At 39.0% G+C, this 14,686-nt stretch overlaps 1 protein-coding gene across 3 annotated transcripts in view; it reads right to left on the bottom strand.

The window, feature by feature from the left end:
* The window catches only part of LOC139938320 (uncharacterized), a 75,089-nt gene that overhangs the window by 26,905 nt on the left and 33,498 nt on the right, over positions 1-14,686 (bottom strand). For all 3 annotated transcript variants that reach the window (XM_071933755.1, XM_071933756.1, XM_071933757.1), the window contains exon 9: positions 1,275-1,517. In XM_071933755.1, the coding sequence (XP_071789856.1) occupies positions 1,275-1,517 (243 nt within the window). The remainder of the gene's footprint in view (positions 1-1,274; positions 1,518-14,686) is intronic.

Raw genomic sequence — 14,686 nt, 5'->3', positions numbered from 1 at the left:
ATTCTTGCCTTCAATACGTTTGTCCTCAGAGACTGGTCTTGCCCCGCAGTAATCAAGCCCTTGGTTTCCTTCTTCAACATTTCAACGTTTCAATTTATCAAATCAACGTACACAATTTACAACTCATTGCATTACTTCTGCTCAATGTACTTTAAAGCGAAATTTACATTACTCAACCACACCCCTTTTTCCACAAAAAAAAAACCTCTGGAAACAAACATTCTTATACTTCAGAATAATTATTTCTCGTAACACCACAAATTGCACCTGCTGATACCTTTTCAACACAGGATGAAAACAAAACAAGAGTGGTGTGTTGCCAACACTACTGCCCCGCTGAGATAGGAGTTGCTACACCAAGTCCTTTTTGAGTTATTGTTTTAGCCAAAATGAGCTTAATATTTATCTGAGGGGGTCCAAAAACAATAGGCGCCTAGGGGATGCCATGACCAATCCACAAACCAAGTTTGAAGTTGATACGCCAAGTCCTTCTTGAGATATCGCTCCGACAACATTTCTTTTGTTTTAGCCATAACAGGCTTAATATTTATCTGAGGGGATCCAAAAACAATAGGCTTCTAGGGGATCCCATGACCAATCAACAAACCAAGTTTGGAGTTGATACGCCAAGTCCTTCTTGAGATATCGCTCCGACAACTTTTCTTTTGTTTTAGCCATAACGAGCTCAATATTTATCTGAGGGGATCCAAAAACAATAGGCATCTAGGGGATCCCATGACCAATCCACAAACCAAGTCCTTCGCGTACCTTTGGATAGCAGAGCCAATCCATACCCTAGACGGTTATGGAAGATAATGTCTGTAAATTTCAGGAAGGTTTTGGGGTTGAACTTGCCCAGGATAACACTGAATGGATCACGGGTGTCATGATGACAATCAGAGAGAGGCGAGAACAAACACAAAATACAGAGAGCCAAAACAAGAGATGTGTTGATCGCCATTTTGGTCATAATATGAAAGCTATTCCATGCATGCCACTTTTCGTTTGGGCTTTTGCATGCATCATCTTATTTACTCCTGATTGTTTTGTTTATTAAGTAATGAACCACACGGGAAACTGTCTGAACGCAAGTGGAATTGTTTCTTCGACCACCCCCGCTGCTCGTAAAAGGAGGTTCAGGTCTAACTTAGTACGCTGTCTGAACATACCTTGTAAGACTTCCAATTAAATGTCCCTGGAAGGTTTTTTTGTACAAACATCTTAGGTAATAACAAAGGACCTTTAATAAAACTATATATTTTATTTATACCAACCACACTGTGAGTTTTTTCCCTTTCTCCTGTGCTGCTATCTTCATGAACTTCAGCCTCTTCCCCACCAAAGCCAATTCCTTGAATTCCTGGAGTTTGCAGCTCCACAGATAACACACCTCTTGATTGGGTTCCTCTTTTGGATACAGGTATGTTGTGTAAATAAGAACGTGGTCCAGTAGGAGGGCATGGAGAAACAGACCTTGCTTGTAAAACCGCAGAGTTGTTGTTTTCTTCTTTTGGTTCCTAAAGAAGGGAATAACAAAACTAGGGCTACAGTTCATTACTTTTAACATTTTGATTTACCCTAACACACTGCAATGCATGATAACCACTGTATAGTGCTTGGTGCTTTTTGAGTCAGGAAATATTACTTGGGTTGGATTCCAACCCATGATTCCGCAATTGTGAAAATGTGTTAGGTTGGACTGCAAACATTCGCATGTTTTTTTTCTGCAACCCGGTGCTCATTTTGGGTTCACCTTAACAAACTAAAATTGACAAAGAAAACCTAGTCCATCCCCAGTAGGGTAATATTCTACATGTAACCTGAAAGAACCTGTATATTGCTTTGTTTCACCCAGAAAAAAGCGGGGAAAAAGGCAGTGGAAATCATGGTCATAATCTCCCTTTTTTTAGGTGTTATTGTGCTATTCTGAATTCAGACCTTTTTTCTTTTGTCATACAAAAATGGCACACACAAATTGACAGGATGCCTTCTGTTTATCATTGTAACAATTGGAGGTCAAAGGGTTTGGAGATTCCAGGATACCAAGGTAGATTAAATGGCCGTGGCTTATTACAAGGTTTGCAAATCAACAAATCCCTGTGCTGTTCATGAGACAAGTCTTAGTTTCTTAAGCTGTGGGATGATCATAAAAAGGGGCTCTTAAGTTTTTTTAGTTTTGTAGTCTACCTTCTGCAACTACCTGAATTTGTGCCCAGATGAACTCATGATAGTCCTAAACAACATGGAAACTTGGAATACATTTAAGTGTTTCATATTTTGTATGTCAATCATTTCCCCCATGATTTTATTTCAATGAATTCAAATTACACCCAAAAACTTTCTGGACCTCATTTTGGTCATTTTACCAAGTCTAAAGAACTCACAGAAAGACCTTAACTATTAGTTCAAATGATACACAGTTTGATGTTCTCGTGGATTTTTATTCTTTCTCATCAAAAGTCACACCAAACATTTGTTACTACTACATTGTATTAACATTGAAAGTTATTTGTCACTCTCGTTATGAATAATGTCTTGTTCTTAGAAAATTTGTTAAAACAAACAAAACTTATTTAGTGACCTCTCACTGGTTACATGCAACTCATTGTTTGTTCTCCTAATTTGCTCAACTGTCATAATTGTGGAACACAAAAAGCAAACCCAGAAACTCTGCCCACTGTGGATTCTTTGCTTGAATTGTAAAGTTTTGCATGGTTTTTCTAATGATGATCATCATGATGGTCAATTGTTTCTCAAAATAAAAACATAGTTTTCAATCTAACAATTTCAAGGAATTAAAATTTGTCCCACGAATGCATGTTGTCCCACGCATAAGTAGCACTAATCCAGAGGAAAACGAAACACAATGGATATTGAACTGACTGTACAACAATAGTGATTAAGTTCACCACACCTGCAAGCACCAGCAAATTAAAACTGGTTAAGAGATGGGGTTTTAAACAGACGTCTTTAAGTTGGCGGAGAAATGTCAGAAGAGGAGAGATCACAGCAGCATCCCGAATGTGCGAGGGGAAAGTTTCGGCGGCGAACCTTGGAAATCAATGGGAAGGTGAATTGAACACAGAATCTGTGCGAGCGGAGAGATGGCAGAATTTTAGAGTGTGAGGATGTCGTGGATTGATGACAGTATTTTCACTGAGAGATTCGCAGTATGAAATGCTGTGCAAGACCTTAAAGACACTGGACACTATTAGTAATTGTCAAAGAACAGTCTTCTCACTTGGTGTATCTCAACATATGCATAAAATAACAAACCTGTGAACATTTGAGCTCAATCAGTCATCGAAGTTGCGAGATAATAATGAAAGAAAAAACACCCTTGTTACATGGAGTTGTGTGCTTTCTAAGATGCTTGATTTCGAGACCTCAAATTCTAAATCTGAGGCTTGAAATTAAATTTGTGGAAAATTACTTCTTTCTCGAAAATTACAACACTTCAGAGGGAGCTGTTTCTCACAATGTTTTATACTATCAATCTCTCTCGGATGAAACAGAAGTAAAGCCGTCTAATCGCTCTCACTACATGGCCGTCCAGCTGGAGGTCTCCTATCTTTTTCCACTGGCCAGACAGGGGCATTGTCAGGGTATTCTTTTGTTACTCTGCGGTTTTGCGGGTCGTTCGAACTCCTTCTCTTCCTTCCTCCATGAGCATTTCAAGTACCTGGGTGCCTGATGCAGTGCTGATGGAACAATTGGCAAAGAGCTGAACAACAGAATTGGCAGAGCTGCAGGATCTTTCAGGGAGCTGGAGAAGATATGGAAAGATCTATATCTCAACCTGAAGATCAAGATGAGGTTCTACAACTCTTTGTGTTCTTTCAACCTTGCTGTACGCCGCCGAATGCTGGAGTCTGGCATGTTATTCTGCTTGTCCTTTTAGACCTTAGTGCAGCGTTCGATACTGTTGATCATGTAATTTTGCTGAAACGTCTTCAGTCTAAATGTGGAGTCACTGGCAAGGCCCTTGATTGGTTTTCGTCCTATTTGTCAGATAGAAGTCAACGTGTATCCATTCAAGGTACCTTATCAGAGAAGTTTAACATCAACTGTGGTGTTCCTCAGGGATCCTGCTTAGGACCATTTTTATTTATTGTCTATGCCTCTAAATTGTTTGACATCGTTGACATCGTACTGACAAAGAGATTAAAGCCAATAGACCCGACATCATCATCAAGAGAAAGAAAGACCAGAGGTGTATACTAATTGATGTGTCCATACCTTCCGAACGAAACACCTCAATAATAGTTGCCGAGAAGCTGTCTAAATACAAAGACCTTGAGATCGAGATTAGCAGAATGTGGAGTATGAAGACCGAGACAATCCCAGTGGTCATCGGAGCTCTGGGACTAGTAAAGAAAGGACTGGAGAAATTCATTGAACGTATCCCTGGCAGCATAAGCATCAACTTAGTCCAGAAGATTGCACTCCTCGGCACAGCTCACATACTACGTAGAATTCTGTCCATTAAATAACATCACCCCTTTAGCGCCTCAGATCCATAGTCTGGATCCGGCTCTGTAGGATGTATCGTAGATAGCATAAAATAAACTTCTTCATAATAGTAACAGTAACAGTAACAGTAACAGTAACAGTAACAGTAACAGTAACAGTAACAGTAACAGTAACAGTAACAGTAACAGTAACAGTAACAGTAACAGTAACAGTAACAGTAACAGTAACAGTAACAGTAACAGTAACAGTAACAGTAACAGTAACAGTAACAGTAACAGTAACAGTAACAGTAACAGTAACAGTAACAGTAACAGTAACAGTAACAGTAACAGTAACAGTAACAGTAACAGTAACAGTAACAGTAACAGTAACAGTAACAGTAATAGTAATAATAATAATTTATATTGCGCATGTATCCACCTAATAAGTTGCTCAAAGCGCATGAAAAGAAGAACACAGAAACAAATCAACAGAGGGAAGAGGGAACATCAGGAAAACACAAGAAATAAACTACTGAAAAGCTGTTTGAAACAAATGAAATTTCTTAATTTGTCTTTAAAAGTGTCCACGGTGCCACTATCCCAAATGTGTTTTTGCAACTGATTCCATAGGAATGGTCCAGTGTGCGCAAAGGACCTGTCCCCCCAGTTAGTGCGTGTTTTGGGCACAGCAAGTAAGCCGGAATCCAAAGAATGAAGACGCCTGGAGGGAACATAGCGCTGAATGAGACTGATATTATATTCAGGGGTGGAACCGTGGACACAATGAAAGACAAACAACAATATTTTAAATATGATACGAGATTCAATGGGCAGCCAATGCAAGGAATGAAGGACTGGGCTGATGTGGTCTTTATATCTAGTGAGTGTTATGAGACGAGCTGCAGAATTTTGAAGTCTCTGTAACCGTGTGAGTTGATTTTGAGGCAGTTGAAAGAAATGTACATTACCAAAGTCTAGCCTAGATGAAATAAAGGCATGAACAATCTTTTCGGTTGCTGAACGGGTTAAATATTTACGAATGAATCCCAAATTACGTACGTAATACCGAACAGATTTACAAACAGGTGATATATGGGCAGACATTACCATAGATGAATAAAAAATAACTCCCAGATTGCAGAAAGCCGCAGACGGTGCAATGTCAACATTACTGATCTTAATGGATGGTAAACTAATCTTACTTAGTTGAGATACAGACCCTACACATAAGAATTCAGATTTGTCATCATTCAATTTTATTATACCAAGTTCAGTTAGCAAAAAAAAAATCATAAGAAATCATGTGATGATGTCATTACCGTAATTTTCGGATTATAAACCGCGGTATGTGTTGATTTTGACATTTTTTTGAACTCCTGCGGTTTATTCTCTGGGCGGCTTGTAAGCCGACGTATAAATATTTAAGAGAAAAAACGGCATTTTTTAAAAGAAAGATCGTTTTTTTTTCTTCAACGAGAACAAAAACCTGCCTGTGTGATGACAAAATCCTGTTGAAAATCCCACCACAATTGTATTCCGTGTTTCCTTTGTAAAACATTTATCAACCGCCCACAGCTCCCCCTCTCAGCGCAACTCGGGTTAGACTAGACTGGTGCCCGTCTATTTATCCTAGCGATCTCTACATGCTGACGTCAGACATCCAGGCTACACTCGTGTCAGCCAGCAATTTCTTCAGCTCAACCACGCACACCGCAACAGCAGAATGGTGAATGGACGTACGCAAAGAACTATGCTGCGCCGGGGGGGGGGGGGGGGGGGGGGTCAATCAAAACGTTTTCAAATCACCCTGATTGTTGAGTCCAGTAACATTGGGAATTTTATTTCCAGGCGGCGCAAATGCGAGGGCGTAGCGCAACCCGTCAGCGAACATCGCTCAATACGGTGCCCCCAACAGCTGTTGCGCAATTAACAGATTGCTAGCTTTACGAACTCGCATGTGTACATGTGCTTAATGTGCACGCTGCAGGATACATTGCTACACACACGCTACGTCCGTCCGCCCGTCTGTCGTTGCAATCTGTTGTGGATCCTCGTTGTGGGACTACAATAAAAGGGAGGGAGAAACAACCACTTTTCTTTAATTCCCTTATTGAAAGACCCATTTCAACCTTAATTCCCGTCTACTCCGATGTTTAATAAAAGTGAATCCCCTGTCCTTATGATTACGCAAACAATAAGGTAGCGCCTTTTGTGTCATTACTACCGCTATACAATAAAAGTGAGGGAACAACTTCAGCCGTCACCATTATTATTTCTTTTATATTTTATAAAGGAATTTTGTTAGGAGCTGTTTACATGTTTAAAAAATGTTCCTTTATACATTGTAAACAGAAACAACAGTCATAGACAATACTCTCGTTTGTGTTGTGGTAGCCCTGAAAAGGACTGTTTGGGCTTGGTTTTGTCTATTTTCTATTTAAACAAAACGGAAGGCAAAGGATTCCTTGGAAATAATCTTCGCACTGTTTCTTTATCACTGCTTCTGCAGACGAATCCTATGTTGAACCGATAGTCCACGCACTGTCTGAAGTTAATTTTTATTGCAACACGAACTCACTTACCTACAAATAAAGTAGGATTTAACTTTGTCAATTTTTAAAACTGTTATTGGTTTTTTTTCAGTATCACAATAATGAACGTATTTTCAGTTGTAACTTTCATCAATAATTACCCAACACAAACAATAGTGTGGTGCCACAAAGGGGGTGCTGCCAGCTTACAAAAAGAATGCTATCCTATAATAGATCATTTCAATTAAGATCAATAGTGTAAACTTCAATACATTTCTACTTTAATTACGACGCAACTCCCACATTGCGGCAACTATACAAGAATGACTGATGTGCCGCCCGCCTGTCACTGCACATCGCCACAAAGAGGACTGCAAACAAGCACGGCCCCTTTGTGTGTACGCATGCGGTGATTGGCCGTTTGATGATTGGCCGTTGTTGATTGGCCGGTGATAGTTCCATTCATAAAATCTTGGCTAGACTTCGGACGGATCGAGTAGAGCGGCTGCCCATTGTACAACAAATAGCTTGAACGTCTGACCCACGCTTCGAGGCTCGGGGCCCAGTCTAATCAAACGTGGACAACTTTTGTCAACAGAGGGCGATGCGATGCAAAGCAAAGTTCAACTATTTCTCGGTGTGCGTTGTCGACCGATCTTTGATTCAAAGAGAGTTTGTTGCCAAAGAAGTTCACAAAACATGGTCAACACAACCGATCATCAAATCGCAAATTCTTGAAAAGGGTTGTTGATGGAAAAAAAGTATAACTCAGGACTGATAGTGTGAGATAAAAAAATCACCCGTAACGTGGCAGGTTTGCATACTTCACTTCCGTGTTTTGAGGTTAGTTTTTTCATGTTTTTTTTTTATTTTGGTCGCGGTTTATACATACGCCGCGCGGCATATACGCCGACACCTAAATATTTTTTTGTATATTTTTGGGAAGTGCGGTTTATACGCCGCGCGTTTATAATCCGAAAATTACGGTATGTCATTTTAGACTTAACAAGAACTTATTTGTCAATATCTAACACCCTACAAAGTTTCAACATTATCGCATCATTACTTCGGGAGTTACATAACTTCAAAAAGTGCAGCTTTAATGCCATGTCACGTGATACAAAACTTGACCTCACACGTCTTCAAAAAGTCCATTTTGAATAAATTTCAACCTGCCGCTGAAGGGGGCTCTTGTGCATTGTGACGTGCCAGACACTTTAACATTGTTGAAAGCAGCTCCATAACATTTCCTACTTTTGAATTACAAGGCACTTCCTGTTTTGAGCGAGAGGGTATGTGAGGTCACGCACACAAAAGAAAATGAAGATCTAATTTATTCCAACCAAATCCCGCAAACAGAAACCTATGGTCTCTTGTGGCTGATTTGATATAGATTTTCAAATATTTAAAATTAATTACCGTTAAGATGACGTCACGTGACAGGTGATGGCGTCATCATGACATCATTGCTTATGGATCATTATTGCACCATTTCCTTTCAAAACTGAAAGTTTCATAGCAATTGTTTATTGGGAACATTGCAAAATAACGCAAACAAACAACATTTTTAAGGCTTAAAAAAAAAAAAATAGGCATGATTGCATTTGTGTGCAAATGCATAGCTTTTTCGTCAATAAAATTTTCAAATTTCTCAACTGAATTTGAATTTTGGTGTGTATTCAAAGCAGTTTGCCTAATCCGACACAAATATAAAAAAAATCAGATTATACCATGTTCAGTTAGCAATGTCTGAGTGAAAGGTGCAAAAACTTTTTAAAATATTAAAAATCATGAGATGACGTCATCTTACCATTCACAGGAACTTGCCAATATCTAACAACGTACTAAGTTTCAACATGAACGCATTATTACTTGACCCCCTATGACGTCATTGATCTGAAACTTCCCACATATGATGCCTGCCTGACAGTTAAAATGTGTAACATTTGAAGTGATTACACAAAACTTCACCATAAACATCTTCAAAAAGTCCATTTTGAAAACCTGCCGCTAGAGGGCGCTGTTGCAATTTGTGACGCCATTGATTTTTTTTTTAACTGCCCACCCTTGGCAGACACTTACATTGTTGAAACCAACTTCATAACTTCTGTCACTTTTGAATTACAAGGCACTTCCGGTTTCGACCGGAAGTAGGGGTCATGTGAGGTCACGCACACAAAACAAAATGAAGACCTTATTTTTCCCTACCCAATCCCACAAACAGAAACTTACAGTCTCTTGTGGCTGATTTAATATAGATTTTCAAACGTGACAGGTGATGACGTCATCCTGACATCATTGTTTGAGAATCATCATTGCACCAATACCTTTCATCCCTGAAAGTTTCATTGCAATGGCTCTTTGGAAACATTGCATAAAAGTGCTTGGAAAATTTTGAAGGCTGAAAAAAAATATAATAATAACAATAATAATAATAATAATAATAATAATAATAATAATAATAAAAACTAGACATGAATGCATTTATGCACAAATGCTCAGCTGTTAAAGGAACACGTTGCCTTGGATCGGACGAGTTGGTCTATAAAAAGGGTTTGTAACCGTTTTTTATAAAATGCATATGGTTGGAAAGATGTTTTAAAAGTAGAATACAATAATCCACACAAATTTGCCTCGAAATTGCGTGGTTTTCCTTTTACTGTGCGAACTAACACGGTCGGCCATTTATGGGAGTCAAAAATTTGACTCCCATAAATGGCCGACCGTGTTAGTCGACGAGGTAAAAGGAAAACCACGCAATTTAGAGGCATGTTTGTGTGGATCATTGTATTCTACTTTTAAAACATCTTTCTAACCATATGCATTTTATAACAAACAGTTACAAACTCTTTTAAAAGACCAACTCGACCGATCCAAGGCAACGTGTTCCTTTAATTCGTCAATAAAAATTTCAAAGTTCTCAACTGAATTTGAAATTTGTTGTGATTCAAAGCAATTTGACAATGTGACATAAATAAAATAAAAAATTGGATTATACCATGTTCAGATAGCAATTTGTGTGTTTTGTGCAAAAATGGAAAAAATCATAACAAAATCATGTGATGACGCCATAATAACGTCATTTCACAATTTACAAGAACTTGCCAATATCTATCAACCCACTAAGTTTCAACATGATCGCAACTCAAAACTTTTCTTTTTAAGAAAGCCTTCGGTAATGTGTAGCGAGTTTTGGTTCTTTTAGTTTTTAATTCTATGGTCTATATTTGAGTGTTGCTTTCTTGTATCAAAGTTGCATTGTTTTTACAGCCTTTATTGTTTTATGCACTTTTTTCTTTAAAAGTTGTACATCCACATGTACTTTGCTTATATTTTTTACCGGTGTACTTTTCTTTAAACTGTTCACTTAATGGATCTCATTTTCTTAATCTTTCGCAATTTTTACGGTCATGCGCCCTCGAACAGGCTGGTCCTGGAGAGAGCGCAATATAAGATCAATAAATTATTACTGTTACTGTTACTGTTACTGTTACTGTTACTGTTACTGTTACTGTTACTATTCTTGAAAGAGAAGCTACAACACGGTGAACAACTTGATCACATTGCTGCAGTGATACATGAAGAAACCATCATGACATGTGGTTTCAAAACAACACAGGCCAACCAGCCATATTTGAGCCAGGCCTACATTGACCTCATCCACACAAAGAAGGGAGCAAAGAACTCGGACCCTGCTCGGTATAAACAGCTTGTGAGAGAGGTCAAGCGATCAACCCAGAACGATCTTGATGGTTGGCTTGCAGAGCAGATTGCAACAATGAACGAAGCACAACGTACTCATAATGTCAGTGTACTCTTCAGAAACTGAAATGTGAGATAACTCAGGAATATTCAGTGAGCAAGGCTGGGGGAGGTGGGGAACCAAACCTTATTGTTTACAAACAGAACAGAAGTACGGTACATATAACCACTGAAGGCTGATGACAATTTGTCAGGGTTGGTCAGATCACAGTTATTGTGATAAAATTTTCACAGGTTTGTTATTTTATGCACAATAATGAGGTGAGAAGACTGGTCTTTGAAAATTACCAACAGTGTCTTTAAAACCAAACCACAGATCATTACGGTAGTATCATAGACATCACTTTTGACAGACTTTTCGTAGTTGGTCAATTCTTTGAAGGTTTCCCTTCTTGTACAAGTCATGTGCAATGTTTATCATCTGCTTACTGATTGAAGGATATCCACCCCACCATCCCCCCCCCCCCCGACGGAAAATCGTTTTCACCCAATCCACATCAGGCAAATTAAAATCCCCTGCAATATTGATTTGGCTGGTTGAAGGGATTTTCAGTGGTTTCTGCGTGGATTTGCTAATTTTGTTTGGGTTGCATTGTTGTCCCCTCGACACTCCTTGACAAGCCTATTCGGCTACCAAGGTTCTTTGGTGGGGCATTGCTGTCTTTATAATAATAACTAGCGGGATGCCGCGCTTCGCGCGGCACCCCGCTAGACGAGGAGGATTCTAGTATACAAATGTTGTAAAAGGTAATGTGGGGGCAAGGGAGGTATTCTTACAGGTAATAATCATTTCGTAGGATTGGATAAGGAATTGTATTTATGATCGGTATGGAAATTTGTCATTAATGTTGTATTTTGATAAAAATTAATTGTTGAGCGTGCACAACTTAGTTGTGAAACGTCGCGACGCGTCGCCTCCTCACCTTCTCTCTTGCGTTCTCCAACTAAAGGAATTGGTGTTTGTTTCTGGAATTGAGCTTTAATATTGGGGATGGGTATACTTGGCAATAATGGTACTTGGCATGATATGTAGGGTATTTCGTAATATTTTAGTGTTGATCGAGCGGGCCAACGCATTATCCGTATTGTTACGCATAGTTTTAATTCAATCGGCTTTTGTCATTGTGTCAATTTTATCCACTGCACTGAGTATTTCCCAGCTAAGATGACTGTAAGGGTAATAATGCTTAGACGACTAAAAATATAGCACGTACACTGCTCCAATGACACAATTATTTCATTGTGTTGAGCACATTTGGTATAATTCAGTTACACTTGGCAAAATGTACATCATGATTCCCGCCCAAACTGCTTTCATTATAGTTACGAACTTTGTGAAACATTTGCCTTGTTATTTTGAGGGGCTGTACGTCCAGTTTTGGTTAATATATATGGAGATGGGCCAATCGGACAATGTATAACACGCTGAATGTGGAATCAGCAGTGGTATTTGGTTCCCTTAGCAACAAATCCATAGTCACCGATAGCCACGGATTTGAGTGGTCTAAGTCTGGTCTCCCCCTCAACAATTATCACCGCTGCTAATAGTAATAGCAGAGGAGAAATCCGACTAAAAAGGCTTGTATGAAAGTGGTACCCTCTTTTAAAACAAACTCATAATCACAGCCACTAACAGCCGCGGAGTTTATCTGACTGAAAAGGAAGCTTCGAAGAAGTTCTGGTATACAGCAGATAAAAAAAAGCGCGTCAGTTGGTATGGACTTTAACGACAAAGTCAATTTCTGCAAAATTGTATTGAAAATAAATACATTTAATGATTGGTTGCTATAACTGTTGAATGATTTTTGCTTTGTTTCCAATGAGGTGTACACGATTTTAGAATCTAAGGCCCCATTCATCGTGACTTATTGAGCGTACGTCCAACGACGCAAACAAAGTTGTCTGAGCACCAAATAAAGCGAGTTTTTGGAACATGCTGTGCAACATCTAATCTACTGTTTTTACCACCGCTTTTGGGAGTAACAGAGCGTCGGCCTCATTAATTTTTAGTTTATTCTCATATCAATTAATTCTCATGTAAACTTTCTGATAAAACATCCAATTTTATATGTTATCATAATTATCTGTGGAACCCTATACGAACTAAAATAATAGAAACGGTAATTTTATTGGTCTTTAATAACTACTCCTACATTCTCTCACTTAATTCACTTTCAGAAAACATTTGCCTTGTTGTTTTAAGGGTTTGTAGGCCAGTTTGGTTAATTTTGTAAGGAGAAATTCGTAAAAAGTACCCGACTCAGCTGCACATGAAGGCTCTTTCGATAACAAAACCCGACGGCCGATTGCTTAATACAAAACGGATTTGGCAAAATCTACGTCCTGAGTCCTGACCAAACTGCGTTCTAACAATTTTGTTGCTTCAGAACTTTGAATGGAATGTTCGTTTACAGCTTCAGAACAGCCGTTGATGTTTCACAAAGTTCGTAACTATGAAAGCATACTATTCTTAAACGGTGATTTCATGTACTCTTTTGTAGGTTTAACTGCCAAAACCTATACAATGTATATGAAAAGAATCAGTAATGTATTTACTTTTTTTTAAAAAATGTTTCAACTTTTGCGTGTGTACGTTCTGTGTGTGGGGGATGACATATGGACTGTACCACTAATGGTGCAGAGTTAAATGGAACAAATAAAGTTTCACAACAATGGGTTGCTGATGTGACTTAATGGTAATAAACACATATGTAACAGATGCATGTATTTAAGCCTAATGTTTTTTATTTAACACGCGAAATTAAACCCCCTGTACAAAATGGTTTATACACAATGCCATTTACCCCTCTGCGAAACATCAATGAGTCACTCTGGAATGTTAATGGGAGTCCAAGGTTGCCACCCACTTCAAACCTAAAGAGGTGGCTCTGTGTGCAGCCTACAGCTCCCCCCTTAGATCAACAGGTGGCCCATATCAAAACCAGACAACCACAGAGGTGACTCTGTGTGCAGCCTACGGCTTCCCCCTTCGACCAACAGGTGGCCCATATCAAAACCAGACAACCACACATGTAAGGAGATATCGCTCGTGACTCCAGCCAATCAGACAACTCGTAAGACGGAGTTCGGTTCAGGGTTTTGTAGACTTGCAACCCGACGTCTGTAACGACACAACCGTGTTTGATTCCACAAGGATGCCATGCCACTGGACCTTCTAATTTTCAATCCAAGATGGCGCGGGTTACGCTTTTAATAGTACAGATAATAATGAACGGCACTCATATAGCGCTTCACACAACAGTCCCGAAGCGCTTAACAAAAATTAATGAGTAAACAGGTAAGTTTTCAGCAGATGCTTGAAAATGTTCTCGTTTGGAGCAGTTCTGATGTTGTGCAGTTCTGATGTTATTAGTTATGAATCCTTGCAAAGCATTAAAAGTGTCACTCATAAATATAAACCACAGGGGGAAAAGTGTCACTGTTAGCATTATACATGTCACAAAAGTGGCAAACAAAGACCAGTTGTTAAAGTTTGGATTACCACATTTATGGCATATCCACAAGTACACGTACATGTAGGAATCATGTTGCATATACCTGGTAGATGTTATCACTTATGCCCATGCACTTAGCCAGGCTTAAGTCGACCTACGATTTTCTTGTACCCGCAACAAACTGCCTGCAAAGCGCAGACAAAATAGGCTCAGGTCACAACAACTGAGAAATCGTGCCCCTGCGATTTGTTCCGGACCGTCGAAATCACGTCGTACATGTTGAAAATGTTCAACTCTTCCGATTGTTATTTTTTTGCGCTATGATTGGCCGAGCGTACAGTCATATTTTTATTTCTTGCATGCTGTCATTATAACATAGTCTCTTTTTTTTATCAGCGCGTTTTTGCTGCTTACATTTTCGCGAATAAAAATTTGGAGCATCATCCTATGGTCTAAATTGTGGCAACAAAAATTTTAAAAGAAA

Source organism: Asterias amurensis, chromosome 6 (assembly GCF_032118995.1).
Source record: "Asterias amurensis chromosome 6, ASM3211899v1".
Lineage (NCBI taxonomy): Eukaryota > Metazoa > Echinodermata > Asteroidea > Forcipulatida > Asteriidae > Asterias > Asterias amurensis.
The sequence above is the reverse complement of the archived record's forward strand: the minus strand, read 5'-3'. Positions and strand labels throughout refer to the sequence as shown.